At 38.3% G+C, this 22,028-nt stretch overlaps 1 protein-coding gene across 3 annotated transcripts in view; it reads right to left on the reverse strand.

The window, feature by feature from the left end:
* Positions 1-612: 612 nt before the first annotated feature.
* The window catches only part of UBXN8 (UBX domain protein 8), a 23,149-nt gene continuing 1,733 nt past the window's right edge, over positions 613-22,028 (reverse strand). The window contains exons 2-8 of one of the 3 annotated variants that reach the window (XM_007447616.1): positions 20,445-20,567; positions 18,592-18,662; positions 15,146-15,268; positions 12,624-12,761; positions 11,131-11,172; positions 4,040-4,114; positions 613-1,194 (exon numbers count right to left, since the gene is read on the reverse strand). In XM_007447616.1, the coding sequence (XP_007447678.1) occupies positions 1,027-1,194; positions 4,040-4,114; positions 11,131-11,172; positions 12,624-12,761; positions 15,146-15,268; positions 18,592-18,662; positions 20,445-20,567 (740 nt within the window). In that variant the 3' untranslated portion in view covers positions 613-1,026. The remainder of the gene's footprint in view (positions 1,195-4,039; positions 4,115-11,130; positions 11,173-12,623; positions 12,762-15,145; positions 15,269-18,591; positions 18,663-20,444; positions 20,568-22,028) is intronic. The other 2 variants (XM_007447617.1, XM_007447618.1) reach the window with 2 other exon arrangements.

The raw sequence follows: 22,028 nt of genomic DNA on the forward strand, positions 1-22,028 counted from the left end.
ATTAATTTATAATCAGAATTTTTTTTCATTTTTTTCAATGTGGAATATTCCAGAGACAAAAAAAGGTAAAGGTTGAGACAACTTATTATTTTCAAACATTTTGTATGAAGCATTACTAGACACTAGGTATTTGTGAAGGGGAAAAAAGGATATAATCCTTGCTTTTAAGGAATTATGTATTTGGGAAGACAAAAACAGCTATAATACATGTAATAAATTCTACAGAAGAGGAATAAAGGAGCATTAAATAAAGGGCAATACACAGAGGAGCCAACTTAAACTGACTCCTTAAGACAGATGGGAAAGAGAAAGGGCGTGGCTAGAACAAAGAGCCTTTATACCAGCCTTGGAGTTTGGACTTGGCATTACAGTGCATGGATGCACCATTACAGGAGTGTAAGCAGGGAATGAAATGACCAGATATATTTTAAAAACTCACCTACACTGGTTTCATTGTTTTATCTTTAAAAATACTGATCCACCTGGAATGTTGTAAGTGTTACACTTCAGTGCAAGACAAAATGAAATAAATCTCAAACATTAGTTAACATTAGTACATACAATGTTTACTATCAAAAAGAACTTTAAAGCCTTAAAAGAGCTTTGACACGCTTTCAAAGTTTAATTTCTAGAATTACAGCAGAAAAAACATTCTGGCTGATAAGACTTTAAAGAGCCTGGCTGAACTGTGAAATGTTCAATGTGGCAAAACAGACGGAAGAGGCAGAAACTGATAAATGGCATCACCTAGCAAAAATACAAATGAATGAGCACCTTACTGTATATATTTCTATCTCATTCTCATTTGGTACACTGTAAGATGGCACACTCCAAAAATTATTATATGCAGAGAGCAATCCTTTTCTAATCCTTTATGTCCATATATTTCCATGGAGATCAACAGTAAAGTGTTTACTGCCTTGAGTGCAATCAAGGTATGGCATGATTTTAATGTGAATCCTTTATTGTCCTGTAAGGTCATGTCATAACTGATTTCATGTAGAACAGGTGGTTCGCATTTCTTAACTAGCTGCTCTGTTCTTTCTCTTCCACGTTGAGTACAGTATCCACAGTTATTCCTACATCCTGCAGTGACCAGCCTCTCTCCACTTCGAGAGCCCTTCTGGGAAAGGAAGTGGAAAGGCTGTATAGGGATGTGTGGTACCCAATTTTCATCATCCAGTCAAACAAGACCTAAAAGATAAAAAGCTTAGTTATCAAATACTGTACAAAACTGTGTCCCTCTAGATCACCATGATATTTTACGATTCTTTCATTGTTAAACCATGCCCCAGGAGTCATGAAACAGAACTTTCATACCTTTCAAAGGAACTTTCAAGAGTTTAAAGGAAAAGAGCATGCCATGAATTTTGAGATGTGAATGACCCTTAATACCTGTTGTTTCAGAGAACGCCTAGGGACTACTGGCACCTACAGACAGCAGAAGCGTTTAACAATTAGGAAAGCCCCAACCAAACAGGAATGGGAAGATTATCCAATAAAAAGGTTAAGAGCAAAAGGTTAGCATTTGGGAAAAAAGTCATTTAGATTATAATCTAAGCCAACAGTCCACATCGAAATCACCCAGGAACTGTCACAACACACATGTCTACGTCCCAGAGACTCTGCCTTTTGATAACCCAATATTCAATGGGCCATCCCTATAAATGTATCACATTTCCTTTCATGAAGATTCCCTTAGTAATTGTCCAAATTTCCACTTATTATGGCCTAAAACTAATGTCTGCTAAAGGATGGTTTGTTGCTTTAGGAAGAAAGCTGAATGATAGAATGTTCTCAGGGGATGGTGGTGTATCAATTATAGATAATCCCTGACTTCTACCACCATCCATGTACCTACTGATATTCCATGTAATAAATGTGTATTATGTCATAGAGTGCCATAATTTTCCAATACATGAATATGCCTTCTTTTAACCAATCCTTCCATAAACACTTACACCTTCGACCATCTGTCTTATTTCCAAAGAATAAGTTCTCATAAATGGAATTACTGGGCCAAAAGATGTATTTTAAAATATATACTGATAAATTATCCCACAGGAACAGTGGTCTGACTTACATTCACATGAACAATTAATAAGAATCCCTGTTTTCTGCACACACTGCCCCAAACTGGGTACTATTCTTTTAAATCTTTGACAACTTGATAGGTAGAAAACGGTATCCATTTTAATCTGCATTTTTCTGATTCTAAGTGAGGCCTAACATTCCACTGAGGTATTTCTTTTCTTTCTTTTTTTTTGGCTGTGTTTGTTGCCGCGTGCGGGCTTTCTCTAGTTGTGGTGAGCAGGGGCTACTCTTCGTTGCGATGCGCGGGCTTCTCGTTGCAGTAGCTTCTCTTGTTGTGGAGCACGGGCTCTAGCGTGCAAGCTTCAGTAGTTGTGGCACATGGGCTCAGTAGTTGTGGCTCACGGGCTCTAGAGCACAGGCTCAGTAGTTGCGGCACACGAGCTTAGTTGCTCTGCAGCATGTGGGAACTTCCCAGACCAGGGCTCAAATCCGTGTCCCCTGCATACCGTGTCCCCACTAAGGTATTTCTTTTCCTTGATTTGTATAAGCTCCTTAAAGAAAAAAATAACTTTTCCAAATTTTTAACTTGATGAACTTTGATGAACTTTATAGAATTTAAAAATTTTTATGTAGTCAAATCTGTCAGTATTTTCTATTATGGTTTATAGTATTCTTGACATAAAAGGTTAAATGCAACAGTAAGGATAGAAAATTAGTTAAATAATTACAGAAATTTTTAACACACACATAGTATGTTCAAATGCACTTAAAAGTAGAAATACACCCAAACATTAGTAATTGGCTTTGGTGCCAGACTGCAGATTAAAATTTCTTTCTACTTTTCTATATTTTTCAAATTATTGCTAGTGAACACAGTATTGTTTTCAAAAGAAAAAAAGAAGTCTATTAGAACAAAAAGAAACAAGCTTTAAACAATGATCTGAAAACTACATACAAGCAATGGGGTTTACGTTAATAATCCATCAGGGATAATAAGAACAAAGTTAATACCACCTGCTTCCAAAAGCTCTGAAAGCATCTTACCCACGCCCAGCAACAAGCTGTGAAAATGTAATTAAAACAAAAAACAAATTAAAAAAAGAACAGAAAAAAATCTGAATGCAAAAATCACAGTTCAAGAAGGCTCAGCATACCTACCTAATTCTCCAAATTTCTTCCACGTAGAGTACATATAAATCCCATTTACCAGGACTTCCCTGGTGGTCCAGTGGTTAAGAATCTGCCTGCCAATGCAGGAGACACAGGTTTGAGCCCTGGTCTGGGAAGATCCCACATGCTGCGGAGCAACTAAGCCCGTGTGCCACAACTAACGAGCCTGCACTGTAGAGCCCACGAGCCACAACTACTGAGCCCACGCGCCACAACTACTGAAGCCTGTGCGCTCTAAGGCCCATGCTCCACAACAAGAGAAGCCACCACAATGAGAAGCCCGTGCACTGCAACAAAGAGTAGCCCCGGCTCGCCACAACTACAGAAAGCCCGCACACAGCAACGAACACCCAACACAGCCAAAAAATAAATTTAAAAAGAAAAAAAATCCCATTTATCCTCACCTGATGGGAGTACAGACAACTGATAACACCTCCTCCCTGCATGGGAATAAACTATTGCCAAATTCAACACAAATATTTCTCCAGGGCTTCCCTGGTGGAGCAGTGGTTGAGAATCTGCCTGCTAATGCAGGGGACATGGGTTCGAGCCCTGGTCTGGGAGGATCCCAAATGCCGTGGAGCAACTAGGCTCGTGAGCCACAACTACTGAGCCTGCACGTCTGGAGCCTGTGCTCCGCAACAAGAGAGGCCGCGATAGTCAGAGGCCCACGCACTGCGATGACGAGTGGCCCCCGCTTGCCACAACTAGAGAGAGCCGTCGCACAGAAACGAAGACCCAACACAGCAAAAATAAATAAATAAATTACTAAACTCCTACCCCCAACACCTTCTTTAAAAAAAAAAAAAAATTCTCCAAATATGATTCTCCTCACCTGTGAACTGCAAGACTTATAAAACCTCCTCCTCAGGACACGCCCACTTGGACATCGAAGAGCAACAGTCACGACCTGAGGAATAAAAATGTTCAAATGAGAATTCCAACCACTGCTCTTTGCAATTCCAAAACCATTACTCCTATGAAACACCTGTACACAGTTCTAAGAGCTCACGTGGAGTTTTGTAGGAATTTAGCTCTGAGAGTTGTACACAAAAATTAAGGTCCAGATAAAATTCACCCTAAACACAGAAATAATTCTTCTAAACCTGAAAAATATCCTCCCACTGATTGAGGAGACCAGTGACAGAGCCTTCCAGAGAGGACACCGAGATGCAAGGCTTCTGGCTGCCAGACAATATCAAGACTGCAACTGGGCTCTGAAAGTAACCTACCAAACCAAGAAGATCCAGGGCCACCTCAGAGTCTGCAGACAAGACAAACACTAGACTGGAAGGAAACAAAAAGCTACCCTTTTCACTCCAACACTGTAGGCTGTGCTCCATGCCTACATCATGTGCGCAAATGAGAGACAAGCCTGGAGCTGGTCCTGGTTGCTGGGGCTGCAGGAGAACCCCCTCCTGGGAGCAGCTTTGTCCATTTTACATGTTGAGTTTCCCCACCATCTTTCCTCTGATAAAAGAGTTAAACAGCTAAAAAGAGCTTGCAACGTGCTAGTATATTAAAGGACACTCTAAGAAGAAAAGAGTGAGAGGGACCGAGACATTATCACACTAAGTGGAGTGAGAAAGACAAATACCATATGATATCACTTGTATGTGGAATATAAATATGATACAAATGAACTTACAAAACAGAAACAGACTCACAGACATAGAAAACAAACTTTATGGTTACCAAAAGGGAAAGCAGGTACGGGGAGGGATAAATTAGGAGTTTGGGATTAGCAGATACAAACTACTCTATATAAAAGAAATAAACAACAAGGTCCTACAGTATAGCACAGGGAACTCTATTCAATATCCTGTGATAGGGCTTCCCTGGTGGCGCAGTGGCTAAGAATCTGCCTGCCAATGCAGGGGACACGGGTTCGATCCCTGGTCCAGGAAGATCCCACATGCCGCAGAGCAGCTGGGCCCGTGTGCCACAGCTGCTGAGCCTGCACTCTAGAGCCTGCAAGCCACAACTGCTGAAACTCACACGCCTGGAGCCCATGCTACGCAACAAGAGGAGCCGCTGCAATGAGAAGCCTGTGTACCGCAGCAAAGACTAACCTCCGCTTGCTGCAAATACAGAAAGCCCATGCCCAGCAACAAAGACCCAACTCAGCCAAAAATAAATAAATAAAGCCAAAAAAAACAAAATCCTGTGATAAACCATACAGAAAATATGAAAAAGAATACGTGTATATATGTATAACCGAGTGCCTTTCCTGTACACCAGAAACTAACACAACACTGTAAATCAACTACACTTCAACTTAAAAACAAGAAAAGATGACGATTTACTTATTAATTCTGATGTTCGTTATTTACCGTTAGGAAACCTCTTACTATGGTCAACATTATCCCAACTGTCCTGGGAGTTCTGTTGGCAGCACAGTTTGCAGAAATGGTGGTTTTATAGCAGCACCCACCACCCTTCAGAAAAGCCATGTTAGAAAATATTTCTATTCAAGTAGGTAAGGTGTTTGATTCATACCCAAATCAGTGCTCTGTCCAAATCTTTAGCTCTGTCCCTACTTCTACTAAAGAAAATTTTAAAATAAAACAAAGAAATCACAAACTAACAATCACTGATTAAAAGCCAATTTTGCTTATTTTTAGAAACAATAAAACTTAACTTTTACAGTGAGGTTTTGTTCCAACTTTAATGCTCTGATAGGATACTTAAAGCCAAATGCTTTAAGAAAAACTAAGGTTAAAATACAGTGAGTCAGGACTTCCCTGGTGATGCAGTGATTAAGAATACGCCTGCCAATGCAGGGGACACGGGTTCGAGCCCTGGTCTGGGAAAATCCCACATGCCGTGGAGCAACTAAGCCTGTGAGCCACAACTACTAAGCCTGTGCTCTAGAGCCTGCGAGCCACAACTACTGAGTCTGCACACCTAGAGCCCGTGCACCGCGACGAAGAGTAGCACCGCTCACCGCAACTAGAGAAAGCCCACGTGCAGCAACGAATACCCAACGCAGCCAATAATTAATTAATTTTTTAAAAATACAGTGAGGGCTTCCCTGGTGGCGCAGTGGTTGAGAGTCCGCCTGTCGATGCAGGGGACACGGGTTCGTGCCACGGTCTGGGAAGATCCCACATGCTGCGGAGCGGCTGGGCCCATGAACCATGGCCGCTGGGCCTGCGCGTCCAGAGCCTGTGCTCCGCAACAGGAGAGGCCACAGCAGTGAGAGGTCCGCGTACCGCAAAAAAAAAAAAAAAAAAAAAAAAAAAAAATTAAAAAAAATTAAAAAAAAATACAGTGAGTTAACATTTTCTATTATGATTAAATACTTAAGAGAAATGAACTATCGTTGTTTGAAACCCAGCTACTGTTCTGTTATTACAATTACTGTGAAAGGTGGGTCTACAATTTCTCCTAAGATTACTGACAGTCTAGTGGACTGGCCTATGAATGGGTAAAAGGCCTGGGACACAGTGTAAATTGGAAAGTAAATCACTGTCCCAAACACAGATTATTAAATGAAATCTAAATGAAAAGTAGCAGCAATAATTAAAATGTAGTTCCCTTTAGAATGAAATAAGATAGCATACAATAATGAAAATAGTTGCTATGGTATTATGGTAACAATATGATGATTTACAAAACTATTTTCAAAGTATCTTAAATTCTATACTTATTGTCTTTTCAATTTAAAAGTAGAAGAGTAACATATGGTGACTATTCTATTGTGAATTCTAGACTACCATGAGTTAATTCTTCCTCTCATTTAAAAAAATCTTACTGTATTATTTTAGAACTCTATGGATAGTTGTAATATGAAATGTGCATAACAGGCACATAAAAAAATCAGGGTATAATGCTTAAGAATTGCATTATGTTTCAGATTCCCCACTCCCTTATCAGAAATCCATGTTAGCCATTAGTTCACTCATCTATTAATCTGCTCCTAAGTCCAAGCAGGCTTCCACTATAACAGGAATTTTCTCATATGGCTCATTATTATAGTGCCACAGCTACTACATATACAGACACAGACACAGACACAGACACACACACACACACACACACACACACACAGTGAAAACTTCATTCTGTTCTGATAACCTTTAAAATGAATGTTAGTCCCTTCCCGAGCAACAAAGAATTATAAAGATGTCTCTCACAGCCACTATGGAGAACACTATGGAGGTTCCTTAAAAAACTAAAAATAGTGCCCGCTTCGGCAGCACATATACTAAAATTGGAACAATACAGAGAAGATAAGCATGGCCTCTGCGCAAGGATGACACGCAAATTCATGAAGCGTTCCATATTTAAAAAAAACTAAAAATAGAATTACCATATGACCCAGCATCCCACTACTGGGCATACACCCACAGAAAACCGTAATTCAAAAAGACACATGCACCCCAATGTTCATTGCAGCACTATTTACAATAGCCAGGTCATGGAAGCAACCTAAATGCCCATGGACAGACAAATGGATAAAGAAGATGTGGTACATATATACGATGGAGTATTACTTAGCCATAAAAAGGAAAGAAATTGGGTCACTTGCGGGAACATGGATGCACCTAGAGACTGTCATACGGAGTGAAGTAAGTCAGAAAGAGAAAAATAAATATCATATAATATCACTTGTATGTGAAATCTAGAAAAATGGTACAGATGAACTGGTTTGCAAGGCAGAAATAGAGACACAGATGTAGAGAACAAACGTATGGACACCAAGGGGGAAAAGTGAATTGGGAGATTGGGATTGACATGTATACACTGATGTGTATAAAATAGGTAACTAATAAGAACCTGCTATATAAAAAAATACAATTCATATATTAAAAAAAAAAAGATGTCCCTCAAAGGCCTATACGGGAAAATAATCTAAAAAAAGAGTAGATATATGTATAACTGACTCACTTTGCTGTACACCTGAAACTAACACAACATTGTAAATCAACTATACTCCAATAGAAATTTAAAAAAAAAAGTCCCTCTATTCTGTGGGTGACACCACACATTTAACGGGCCTAACTTTAATAAGGAAATAGAGAATTTCCTGAAAATTATAACCTCCAGTATTCCTAAAAGTGAAATTATTCTTTCACATATGGACTCATGAAATAGTTGTGTGGCTTGAGGATTAAAATATATTAGTTATGACCGGGCAAGCTTTATGTATGATGATATATCATGATTATGATACCAGAGCAAAGCTGCAAAATTGGCCAAATACAAAATGGTACTTTGAAGAAAGCCAGAAACAATATGACTACATGACTTACAAACATCCTAAAATCTTGGGTAACTGTGGCAAAGCACTCATTGCCTACTCCAAGTGTGCCTTTTTAACTTTGAAAACACTTCTTTAGGGTGATAGGGTGAAGGATGGGTTAGAAAGGCACGCTCCCCAAACTAGAATGCTTTCTTTTTTCTTGTTTTTAACTTTGATGATGATGATGACACTCCACACTTAAGGTCTACTTTCACTATTAGGAAACAGTCAACCACAAGGGAGGGGAAAAGCCAGGCAGATGTCCAGAGGGACCAGGCTAACTGCCGAGAAACAGGTCATTAGATCAAGAGTAGGATAACAAGGTCAATGAGAACAGGAGCGTTATTGAAAGAGGGACTGGGACACTGAGACTCATCCAAGGAGGTAAAACTAATGGCTGGTGAATGGTTAGCGGGAATTAGGAATTTATGCTTTGAATTCTTAGAAATCTATGAGCAGTAGCAACTGCACAGGTGGAAAATGCCTTGCCCAATGATGATTCTAATAGAATCAAAATCTTCCAATACTTATTTGCTTTTCTTGATTAGTGTAGAATACACTGTAAAAATATTAACCAGTATCAGCTATATATTAGCAGCACTCTTCATAAAGCTTCATTACATAATATAAAGTTGATTGTACCCCATTAATACTATATATATAGTGCATTTAACTATATATATACTATATATATACGGTGCATACATTTAACATGTGATTTTCAGGTAACAATTATTTACCTTAATTTTTTTGACTTTATTAACCAAAAAAAGAGCAAAGAGGACCAAAAATCAGAGCAGAGCCAGAGGAAAAGCAAATAGGAGCAGGGAGAAGAAAATAGGGATCGTACTGCTTGTAGCGAAAATAAAGGAAAAGTCCTGGCATAGCCAGAGGGCCAGGGCTCTCCCAGCCGGGACCTCGGAAACTCCTGCCTATGGCTTCAGATTCAAGTGAGGAGATGGGAGATCTCACTTAGGTTCATTCCAGCTCTAAAATTCCATTACTCTGACATACACTTTACTAAGTGTAGCACAAAACGTCATCTACCCAGTATGGGAGAAGGGTAGAAAAGAAACAAAGTGGAATGACTATGAATAACTCTTATAAAGAGGAGAGCAACATCAAATGCCTCTGGGTGGAGGTCTCTTGACCTTTTTAGGGGCACAGACCTGAGACTGTGAAGAACACTGTCCTTCTACCTATAATCACAAAAAGGTACAATTTCAAAGGATTCACTGACAATCTGATGTCTATCATCACCTTTGGTGACAGACTGCTGTCCTGTGGGAGTAACATCACGTGCTTTAAAGCCCCAGTAACTTCTTAAAAGGTGTTCCCTGTCAACCTGAGCTGTACTTAATCACTCCTATATTGTAAGTGTTTATTATGGATACCAACCCAGAGCTTAAGGAGAGGTGAGGGTGCAGGAGGCTCAGGACAAACATGTCATGGGTATGGATTTGATGGGTGTAACAGGGAGGAATTAGACGTTTGGTTTTTCCTTAAATTGAGTTTCTCCCGGGGACTGTGATTCTCCTGGGGATTGATGGCACACTTCATTGTCTCCATTTCTGTATGACTTTCAGATTCTTCTCAGACATCCAAAATAGTAAACTTAAATGTTGCAAATGTGTTGACAAAAAAAGAGACCCTCCTATGGCTTTCATGGCTGCCTCAAAAATGGTTTTCAGGGAGTGTAACAGTTGCTGAGCCTCAGGAAATGGAAAACCATCCAGCTCTCCTTTGCCTAAGCCACTTCGTGGTTTTAAAGACACGTGTTCCGGGCTTCCCTGGTGGCGCAGTGCTTGAGAGTCCGCCTGCCGATGCAGGAGACGCGGGTTCGTGCCCCGTTTCGGGAAGATCCCACATGCCGCGGAGCGGCTGGGCCCGTGAGCCATGGCCACTGAGCCTGCGCGTCCGGAGCCTGTGCTCCGCAAATGGGAGAGGCCACAACAGTGAGAGGCCCGCATAACGCAAGAAAAAAAAAAAAAGACACGTGTTCCCGTACATTAGAGACTGTCTGAAACTGAGCTGGGCAACCGCAGGAAGGCAGCATAGATTATGACAAAGCTGGGCAGAGGGCAGCTCAATGCAGAGGGGGGGCTCAGTCCAAGCCCGCTGTGCAAACACCAAACCAGCCTTCTATTCTAACACCTACAAAGTAGCTGCATTCTTCGTTTTCTCTTTAAGGGGAAAACTACAAATTGAAGTCATCTGCCTATTTTGATTCTGTTTTAACAGGTAACTCATTTGCTGACCTAAAGTTTTGGAAAAGCCCAAGTATCCTATCTCTGCCTGATGAAGTGGGAGGGCTTTAAAACACAAGCTCGGCAGACAGCAGGCTTCCAAAATAGGACTCGCAATGAGGAGTTTGATATTACCCCATATTCAAAACAAGATCTAATCATAGAGCAATCACATAAACACTATGCTGTCTCTCCTTTCTAAACCCCAATTAATTAATTTATTTATTTTTTGGCCACACCTCACGGCCTGTGGGAACTTAGTTCCCCGATCAGGGATCAAACCCAGGCCCCAGCAGTGAAAGTGCCGAGTCCTAACCACTGCACCACCAGGGAATTCCCATCTAAACCCAAATTTAGATAAAATGTACTTACTTGATATTAAAGAAAATAGAAAATATATTTAATTTTCAAAGAGAAAAGAAATAAGCTTACTTCTGCAGCTATTTCAGGAGGTTCCTCAGGTAAATCAAGAACCTAAAGAAAAATAAGTTATTTAGTAACAGGAATGTAAACAGTTTGAGGAAGAAAAAAATAATCTCAGCGTGAAGAGTTCCTTTCCATATAGTGTTTGGACACATCTATCCTTAATGAAATGCTTTCTTTTAATATATATTTATAAAACATTTACAGTGAGAACGAGACTCACTTAATAAACATTTTTGGATAAGCAACTTTGTGCTAACAGTAGATCATAAAAGCAGGATTTGAGATGGTAGCTACCAATCTATACACATTTAAAGAACTCCATGTTTATGACATTCTAAGACATTATACAAAAATGTACTACTTACAGAAACAGAGGGTAAATATTAATTGAGTTCAATAAGACCCCCAAATTATTTTGGTTCATACATATACACAGTAAGATGAGTGCATATTTATTTTTCTTCATGAGCATCCTGTAGGGGACTGGATAACCACCATTCACTTTGGTTGCTTTCATGATTTACACATGTTTCCCTATTTCTGTTAATCTATTAAAAAAACAGATGTAGAGACCATTTTCTCTCATTAAAACACTTGTTATGAACAATTTCACCTCACCTCCAGGGATGCTTTTTATTTTTTAATACCATAGATTCCATGTTTTATAACATTTTGTCTAACAAACATTAACTGCATTTATTAAATAAACCATTTGTTTTCCTTTGGTATGAAAAGCATATGTGACAGTCAACCAAAGGTTATCATCAGCATGAGATAATTTGTGCTATTAACAAAAAGCAAAGAATCTTGAAATTTTAATTAGTCCTATGGACTAAATGTTAGACATAATTCAATGATCTGATTCTTACTCTCAAGCTCCATGAAGGGACCAGGAAACCTCAGACTGAAAAGCTATATGTTAGAAACTACTTTTAGGGACTGGATAGCCTACTAGCTTTCCCTAAGACTCAATAAAAACAGATTTATTTCAACCTTAACCAGCTCCAAATCATAGTCAACTTAGGGATTAAAGATCTGAAAGAAAAGAAGGACTGATAAACCTGGGCATCATTCCAAAGTGAACAGTTGCTAACTCATTCCCTAGAAGGGCCGTTGAGAACAGTGATACACTCACGTTAATAATATTAGCCACTCACTAAATATGACTTCATCATGTCTTACCTACCCATAGGAATATTTCCCTTAGTAAACATAATATTTTTCATTTCTATATAATTTAATTACTTCCTCAAAAATAACTATTTTCTAAATTTATCACCATTTATCTTCCTAGATTCCCTCTAAAGTTTGGCTCAGAACATTAATATTAAACAGGAAAAGTGATTCTTAATGAAGCTGAAGCTTAATGAATCCAGATGAAGACACCATCTGGATTAAAAGCCAGTCCTAATCTTCCCTCAGTATAACACTTTCACCCACAGAACAATATTCTTACTGCTCACGGATACAGCTCAGTGAGCAGGCATTAAGTAATGAACCTCCTTCTGCGTGGGCTGTTCAGCGGGTGGTGAAACTTTGGTTACAGGCTTAGGAAAGTTCCGTCTCTTTGCTGCTTCTCTGTTCGATGTTTCAGAAGATGTTTGACTCTCACTTTCAAGCACCAAATCTTCATCACCCTGGTCAAAAACAAGACAAGTTCTAAAGAGATGCTCTCTATCGACTTTATTCTATTCACAATGGTTATTTCTTCTACCCTGATGGCATTTCAGTAAAAAAAATATAATTAAGTCATTATTAGATCCAGAAATTTAAAGCATTATCACCTTAGACCTAAAAAACATGGAACTTAACTAACATCTCATAGAAACCACCCTGATCCAGCCCTGGGGCTCCCTCTGATAGTACAAGGCTGAGAGGGACCATTCCATTTTAATTGACCCCTAAGTTTTTCAGTAAGAAAGAAGAAAACCTGAAAGATATCCTTTCCTCCCTGCAGTAAAGGAAGCAAAGCAGTGCAAGAGACTGTGTCTTAAAAAGGCTGTGAAAATAGAACATGTGTGTAAAAACACAGGTCTATGCGTGTGACCAGGCAACACTTCCATAGCTGTGTGTGGCCCTAGTATCTTGTTATATATAAATATATTTTAGCTCTCAAATTCAAACTTTGATATTCCATTTGAATTAATCACTTTAGGAGGGATAGGATTTTATTCCAGAAATCTTAAAGATTACTTTTTATGATCTATTAAAACCTTTTCCTTAGCAAGATAATTCACTTAAATGTCAAAGTCTCAAATATATACTTATTAGTTCAATAATGCCTTTCTTCTATATGTACTGACCTTTGAAAAGTTCTCTTTATCACACTAAAAATGGGCACCATTTTGGTGGGCTGTTTACCCCATTCCTTTAACCTAAGAGAATTTGTTGGAAGGAGCATGGGGCATGGGAGTCAAGAGATACTGATACTAGGGCTTCCCTGGTGGCGCAGTGGTTGAGAGTCCGCCAGCCGGTGCAGGGGACACGGGTTCGTGCCCCGGTCCGGGAAGATCCCACATGCCACGGAGCGGCTGGGCCCGTGAGCCATGGCCACTGAGCCTGCGCGTCTGGAGCCTGTGCTCTGCAACGGGAGAGGCCACAACAGTGAGAGGCCCGCATACCGTGAAAAAAAAAAAATAAGAGAGATATTGATCCTGAACAATTAACTGGCCAAACTTAAGCCGCCTCACTGTAAAACTAGGGGCTGGATCAGCAATGGGTACACTTTCCTTCCTAGAGTCTCAGGTCATAACACCAACAGTCTACTCGCTCCCAGACTTTCTTTTGTCTCCATTAATTAGGTTAAAATATATACTAGTAGTACCATGGAGACACAGCCTAAAAGCAAGGGGCAGAATGACTAATTCACACCGTGACCATTTCAGAAAGAAACGTGGCAGGCTAAGGTCAGGCTGTCAACGTCTAACATACAAAACTAACAGAAGACAAATGCAACTCAGAAATGAAGTCACTGCATAGAGTAGTTGCATTTTATGTTGCCGTCTTTCACATTAATTTTATTACCCACCCTTGATTGTTTTATGACATATTTACCATTATGAAATGAATACAAACACTCTGCTTCACTGTCAGAATCCTGTTTACCTCTACTGGATCATTTTCTTTACAAAATGGTGAAAGGTACAATATAAACAGAAAGCAAAACAAAACAAAACAAAAAAAACCAATAATGTCTTTGGGACAGAAAGGACCTTACACAAAAAGTCTGTGGCCAGTTCTAAAACTGAATTCCTTTATGAATATCCTTTTTTTCTCTGTAAGAAAACTTAACATTGTAAACATCTACTAGCAAATGACAAAATTCATACTCAATGCCAAAGGAAAAAAGAGTCAAAGGTCAATTTGGCTTTAAAAAAAACAAAGCTAGGGGCTTCCCTGGTGGCGCAGTGGTTGAGAATCTGCCTGCCAATGCAGGGAACACGGGTTCGAGCCCTGGTCTGGGAAGATCCCACATGCCGCAGAGCAACTAGCCCCGTGAGCCACAACTACTGAGCCTGCGCGTCTCGAGCTTGTGCTCTGTAACAAGAGAGGCCGCGACAGTGAGAGGCCCGCGCACTGCGATGAAGAGTGGTCCCCGCTCACCACAACTAGAGAAAGCCCTCGCACAGAAACGAAGACCCAACACAGCCAAAAATAAATAAATAAATATTTAAAAAAACAAAAACAAAAACAAAGCTAAACATGATGAATATTATGAGAGCTTATAATACCTTAGAGATCTGAATTCCCTCAAATGAAAGGTGTGATTTTGGTCAACAGTTTTCTCAGACTGCCTCTTGTTAAAGCTTTTTGAGGATCTAAGTTATATACTCTTTAGACGTCAAAAACCACTTAAACACATGTGACATGCTAATATGCTAAATAAAAACTGACAGATAATCATTATAAATAAAGACTCCTAAAAACTAGACTGGGCTAATCATTTATAATTTTAAAAAAATCAACACATGCTAAAGAAAACATAAGCAGTAGCAGAATTCAAAATATAATATTTTCTAACCCCAAGTTTATGACCATTGCTTAACTTCCAGGTTTCACCCGTCATATGATAAAAGCGTTCTTCCAGCTTTTTCAATTTCATTTCCTGGTGTGGTTTTAGAACATTCTCTATGTATCTGCTGGCCTGTTCCAAAAAACATAAATTAGGTGGTGTTACTATACATTAACATTCCTAAGATCTTATTTACACTGTCTATAATGTTGTAAATAAGAACCAAGTAAGAAACGGTGTTTTCACACTAATTCAATTTTGCCAAAAAAGCAACATCCTCCACTTCTGCATCACTCTCTAAAAATCTGGATTCGTGCTTAATGCAAATAAAAATAAATGTTCTACACTTCTGCTTGTATGGCAGTGTACCTATATATCCTTTAACGTGTTTCCAATGCAACAAAAAATTTACGAGGGGCTGGAATACAAAGATGCAGAGGACAAGGCCTTTGACTTCCAGGAACTTAAACCCAAAGCTGTTTGTTCAAGGCACTATGACTAAGGCATGAACTGGTTTGGAAGAGCATTAATTAAATGTTGCTCAATCATGGTAAAGTAGAAAATATTTTTAGACTCAAAAGACATGGAGATTCTGGTTTTAAGATGACAGAGTGAAATTATTTCTGCCTCCCCTGCCTCTTGAAAAATCACCCCAAACAACCAAGGGAACAAGAAACAGAAACCCTAATTCCATCACCAATGAAAAACAGAGAAACACCATAACCCCCAAACCACTATATGTAAGGACAGATAGAGGAATGATAATTGATCTGAGTGAGAAAACTGCAACCTAGGTGCTTGCAAAGGATGACAGCAACAGGAAGCCAGCCGTGCACGACACAGACTGGAACAGCTCAGGAAGAGAGACACCAGGTTCCCTGGCGGGGACACAGGGTGAGGGGGAGAGCTAATACTGGGGGTGTCGGAGGAAACCATGCATCAGCATATAATAATGTAATACATATTAATTAATGTAATACATATTAATAAAACAAAGGAGGGAAAAACCACATGATCACCTGAATGGATGAAGAAAAAGCATCTGACAAAATTCAACACTCTTTTATAATAAAAGCACTCAACAAAATAGGAATAGAAAGAAACTACCTTTATATAATAAAAGAAAACTATTTGAAACAAGGAATAGAAGGGAACTTGCTCAACATAACAAGCATCTAGGAAAAAATCCATAGCTAACATCATACTCAATAGTGAAAGATTAAAAGTTTTCTAAGATCAAGAATAAGACAAGGATGCCTACTTTTATCACTACTATTCAACACTGTTTAAAGTTTTAGCCAGAGTGATAAGGCAAGAAAAAGAAATAAATGACATCACTTTTTGAAATGAGGAAGTAAAACTATCCCTATTCTCAAATTATACAATTTTATACATTAAAAATCCCAAAGAATTCACATACAAAAACCACTAGCACTAATAAAAAATAAGTAAAATTGCTGCACACAAGATCAACACACAAAAATCATTTGTGTTTCTATACACTAGTAATGAAAAATCAAAAAAGAAAATTAAGAAAACAATTGCATTTAGCAACCAAAAGAATAAAATACTTAGGAATAAATTTAGCCAAGAAGGTGAAAGCTATGTACACTGAAAACTACAAAACATTGTTGGAAGAAATTAAAGACAGAAATAAATGAAAAGATATTGCATGGTTATGGATTCCAAGAATTAAGATGCCAATACTCCTCGCAGCAAAGAAGACTTAATATCATTAAAATGTCAGTACTACCCAAAGAAATCTCCAGATTTAAATGCAATCCTTCTTAAAATCCCAAAGCCCTTTTTTGCAGAAATGGAAAGGCCAATCCTCAAATTCATATGGAACTGCAAGGGGCCTCAACAGCCAAAACAATACTGAAAAAGAAAAACAAAGTGGGATGACTCACACTTCCTGATTTCAAAACTTACTAACAAACTACAGTAATTAAAATAGTATGGTACTGGCACAAGAACAGATATATATATATATAAAGCAATGGAATAGAAATGAGGGCCCAGAAATAAACCCATATATCTATGGCCAACTGATTTTCAACAAGGGTGCCAAGACTATTCAATGGGGAAAGAATAGTTTCTTTAACAAATGCTGTTGGGACAACTAGATATCCACATGAAAAAGAATGAAATTGGACTCTCATCTCACATCATACACAAAAGCTAACTCAAAGTAGGTTAATAACCTAAATATAAAAACTAAAACTATATACTCTTGGAAGAAAATATAGGGATAAATTTTCATGACTTTGGATTTGGCAATGGATTCTTAGATATGACACCAAAAGCATGAGCAACAACAAAAATAATAGATAACTAGACTTCATCAAAACTAAAAACATTTTTGTGCATCAAAGGACAGTAACAAAAAAGTGAAAAGCAATCCACAGAATGGGAGATAATACTCACAAATCAGATATCTGATAAGAGTTTAGTATCCAGAACATATAAAGAACTCCTATAATTCAATAACAGAAAGACAAACAACCCAATTTAAAAACAGGCAAAGAACTTAAACAGACATTTCTCCAGAGAAGATATACAAATGTCCAACAAGCACTTGAAAAGGATTTCAACATCATTAGTCAATAGGGAAATGCAAATCAAAACCACAGTGTGATACCACTTCCTATGCATTATGATGAGTACTGTGGGGGTGAGGGGTGGAAATAATAAATGTTGGTGAGGATGCAGAGAAACTGGGACACTCAAAAACTGCTGGTGGGCATACAAAATGGTACAGCCGGTGTGGAATATAGTTCAGCAATTCCTCAAAAAGTTAAAATATAGAATTACCATATGACCTAGCAATCCCATTTCTATGTATATACCCCAAAGAATTGAAAATAGGTATTCAAATACTTGCACAAAAATATTCACAGCAGCACAATTCACAATAGCCAAAAGGTGAAAACAACCTAAATGTCTATCAGTGAATGGATAAACAAATTCTGATCCGTCCATACAATGGAATATGACTCAGCCATAAAAAGGAAAGAAGTACTGATATATGCTATATGGATGAACCCCAGAACACATTATGCAAGTGAAAGAAGCCAGACACAAAAGGTCACATGTTATGTGATTCCACTTGTATGAAATATTCAGAATAGATAAATCCATACAAACAGAAAGCAGACTGTTGGTTGCCAGAGGATAGAAGGAGCGGAGAATGGGGAAATAAATGTTTAGTGGCTATGGGGTTTTCTTCTGCAGTGAAGAAAATGTTTTGGAGCTAGACAGGGGTAGTGGTTGCACAACATTGTGAATATTCTAATTGCCACTGAATTATACACTTTAAGATGGTCATGTCATGAGAATTTGATCTCAATAATAAAAAAATCTGAACACAAACACATAAAGCAAGAGACCTAAATTTAAAATGCCCCAGACATTTTTGTATTCTCTTTATATACTCTCTGAAATGTATGCTTTACCTTTTCACCCTGTGCCTCTTGCTGTTTTTTCCTCACAAGTTTTTGCCTTTTCTCATTCTTCTCTTCTTCTTCTAAGACATCAAAACATATAAGTACTTTTTAAGTATCAGTACGTTGAATGTAATTTTCTCTGAAAATCTTCTGTAGATCTTCACATTTTGGGAGAGAAAAGCCTTCAAAAAACAGACTGTATTTTTGAAATAATGAAAATGAGATACACGCAGACAGCTGAAACAAGGAAATCTGCAAGAAATTTCTTTCTGTAAGAAAAGGTCTATTCTGAAAACTAAACTTCTCTGACATGTATTGTGTGTTACAGTTTTGGTGAGGAGACTTCAAGAACAATGATGGGGCTTCCCTGGTGGCACAGTGGTTAAGAATCCACCTGCCAATCCAGGGAACACGGGTTCGAGCCCTGGTCCAGGAAGATCCCACATGCCATGGGGCAACTAAGCCCATGCGCCAGAACTACTGAGCCTGCGCTCTAGAGCCCACAAGCCACAACTACTGAGCCCGTGCCACAACTACCAAAGCCCGAGCGTCTAGAGCCTGGGCTCCACAACAAGAGAAGCCACTGCAATGAGAAGCTCGCACACCGCAACAAAGAGTAGCCCTGCTCACCACAACTAGAGAAAGCCTGCGTGCAGCAACGAAGACCCAATGCAGCCATAAATAAATAAATAAAATTTAAATAAATAAATAAACAATAAAACAGAACATAATGCACCAAATTCACTATTGGCAAGCTTCTTTCTAATAGGATATAAGAACGTAGACATTAGTTTCAGGATTCATCTGTTCTGAGGTGAACTACAATATTGTTTTTTGTTTTGTTTTGTTTTTTTGCGGTACACGGGCCTCTCACTGTTATGGCCTTTCCCGTTGCGGAGCACAGGCTCCGGACGCGCAGGCTCAGTGGCCATGGCTCAAGGGCCCAGCCGCTCCACGGCATGTGGGATCTTCACAGACCGGGGCACGAACCCGTGTCCCCTGCATCGGCAGGCGGACTCTCAACCACTGTGCCACCAGGGAAGCCCTGTTTTGTTTTTTTTAATAAATTTATTTACTTATTTATTTTTGGCTGTGTTGGGCTTCGTTGCTGCATGCAGGCTTTCTCTAGTTGCAGTGAGTGGGGGCTACTCTTTGTTGCGGTGCATGGGCTCTAGGCACGCGGGCTCAGTAGTTGTGGCTTGCAGGGTCTAGAGTGCAGGCTCAGTAGGTGTGCCACACGGGCTTAGTTGCTCCATGGCATGTGGGATCTTCCTGGACCAGGGCTCGAACCCGTGTCCCCTGCATTGGCAGGCGGATTCTTAACCAATGCGCCACCAGGGAAGTCACTACAATATTGTTTTAAAAGGCTTCTAACACAAACTTTTACTTACCACAAAACAAAACAAAAATAAGAACAATCACGGTTTCCTAAAATTAAGAGCACTTAACTATACATACGATATAAGTGCGTAAATAAAAACTTCCAGAATGGAATGAAAAGTAAATTATCTTTAACTCTTAATCTTAACGATAGATATATTTACCATTTGTAGAACAGTTTACAAGCTGTACGTAACAAAGAGCAGTTATGCTGCACAAACACACAATTTAAAATTAGCAAACGTGCAGAAATGCTATAGTTTCAAATGTATATACAAGAAAAAAGTATAATTTCTCATAAAAATATTGGGATTTAAGGCCTATCCAAAATCGTAACTAAAGTTGTAATGATTACTCTACCTTGAAATTACACAGCACAAATTAATGGTAAAATGATTCTAATTGTGCAAAGTTCTAGAATAAATAAAGGAAAGAAATTTCGGTAGAAAAGTATAAAAGGGTAGCATAAACAATAAACTTACCTTTCAGATAAACTTGGGAAGATTTAAATGAGTTAACCCATGAGGTAGTCACAGAAATAATTAATGTAAGGAGAGTAAGCAGTAAAAAAATCCGGCCACACAGCAAAATTAGATCTTTGATTCCTTATAAAAGTTAAAATAAAATACAATTAAAATTCAAAACATTTTTCTTGATAGGTATTAACACATTAGAAGATCATTTGTACTAGAAAAGTACAGTAAAAGTTAAGGTATGCAACTGTCTTAAGATTTTTCATATAGTCTCCTTTGGGTGCCAAAATTCATAATGACTGTCATTACCAGAGCAAGTTTTCAGAAAATGATTCTAGAACACCTTATGTCTCAGGAATATAAGTAGAATTCGAGTGACTGGCTACATTATAAATATATGACTATCAATAATGCATAAATTCTGGTTTCCCTTCTTCCTAGAGAAGGGAATAAAATTATCCACATAATTGGGAATTAAATTTTGATGGTATCATCTTATCAAATTCTAGTCCTATTTAAAAACAGTCACTCTCACTGAAACAGCAAATTCTTATTTCTGACAGTTAAATTATGCAACTCTGTACTTCTCTATTTCTCAATATTTATTCTATCATATGTAAATAAAATTACTAGATACATGTTTGCCTAGAAAAAAAGTAAAAAACTTGGTTTTGTATTACCTTAAGAACCAAGATGAAAATTAATCAGCAGAAATGTAACAAGTACCTACTTTGTGTAATACAACTTGCCAAATGGTGAGGGAGTGTAGATATAAAGTAGGATAAAAATGGTTTCTACCCTCCAGGAATTTTTAGTTTTGTTTTATAATTCTCAAAAGTTACCAGACAGATGTACAGAGGAACCATCTTACCAATGTGATGGGGGCTGGGAGTTAGTCAATTAACTGAAAATTAAAGAAGGAATTATATATACAGACTTAATTTTTAACTGAAAACAGATATATATATATATATATTTATATATATATATATCATCCTTTTTTTAAAAAAAATAAGCAGTTTAAAGTTGTTTAGCAAAGTTTTTTTTTTTTTTCTTTTGCATTACAGCCCTTCCAACCTTTGCCAGCATTACTACTGATTCAGGTAATTTCTCAATATGACACATGATTAAATCTCAGGTAACTGTGGTCATTTCAAAAGTAATTTGACACCTAGTATATTGGTATTTAGAGAAACCGTTGTGTTGTAGGCTTTATGTTCCATATATTGCTTTTTGTTCTAGCAAGCAAGCAATTTCAAATGTCATATGTGAACACAAAAGAACTAGATTAACGTGTGCACCTCTCAATTAAAAATTTTTAAAAGTAAGTTGAGGTGTTTTGTTTTGCTTTGTTTATACCTATTCTCAAGAGCCCATATGCAGGGCACTTCAAAGGATAACAAACGTGAGGAACCAGCATTAAAATATTTAGCTTAAGTACAAGTAAAAATGTATCAGCAATGAAGGCTTTTACAGAGTAGAAAAAGACAGGAATCATTTTTCAATACATGTCCAAAAATATAGCCCAGGTGAATGAACACTCCTCTTCCCTTTGGTAATTCAATAGGAGGAGGAGGAGGGGAGGAGGGGGAA

The sequence above is a fragment of the Lipotes vexillifer genome, unplaced genomic scaffold (genome assembly GCF_000442215.2).
Source record: "Lipotes vexillifer unplaced genomic scaffold, Lipotes_vexillifer_v1.1 scaffold1318, whole genome shotgun sequence".
Lineage (NCBI taxonomy): Eukaryota > Metazoa > Chordata > Mammalia > Artiodactyla > Lipotidae > Lipotes > Lipotes vexillifer.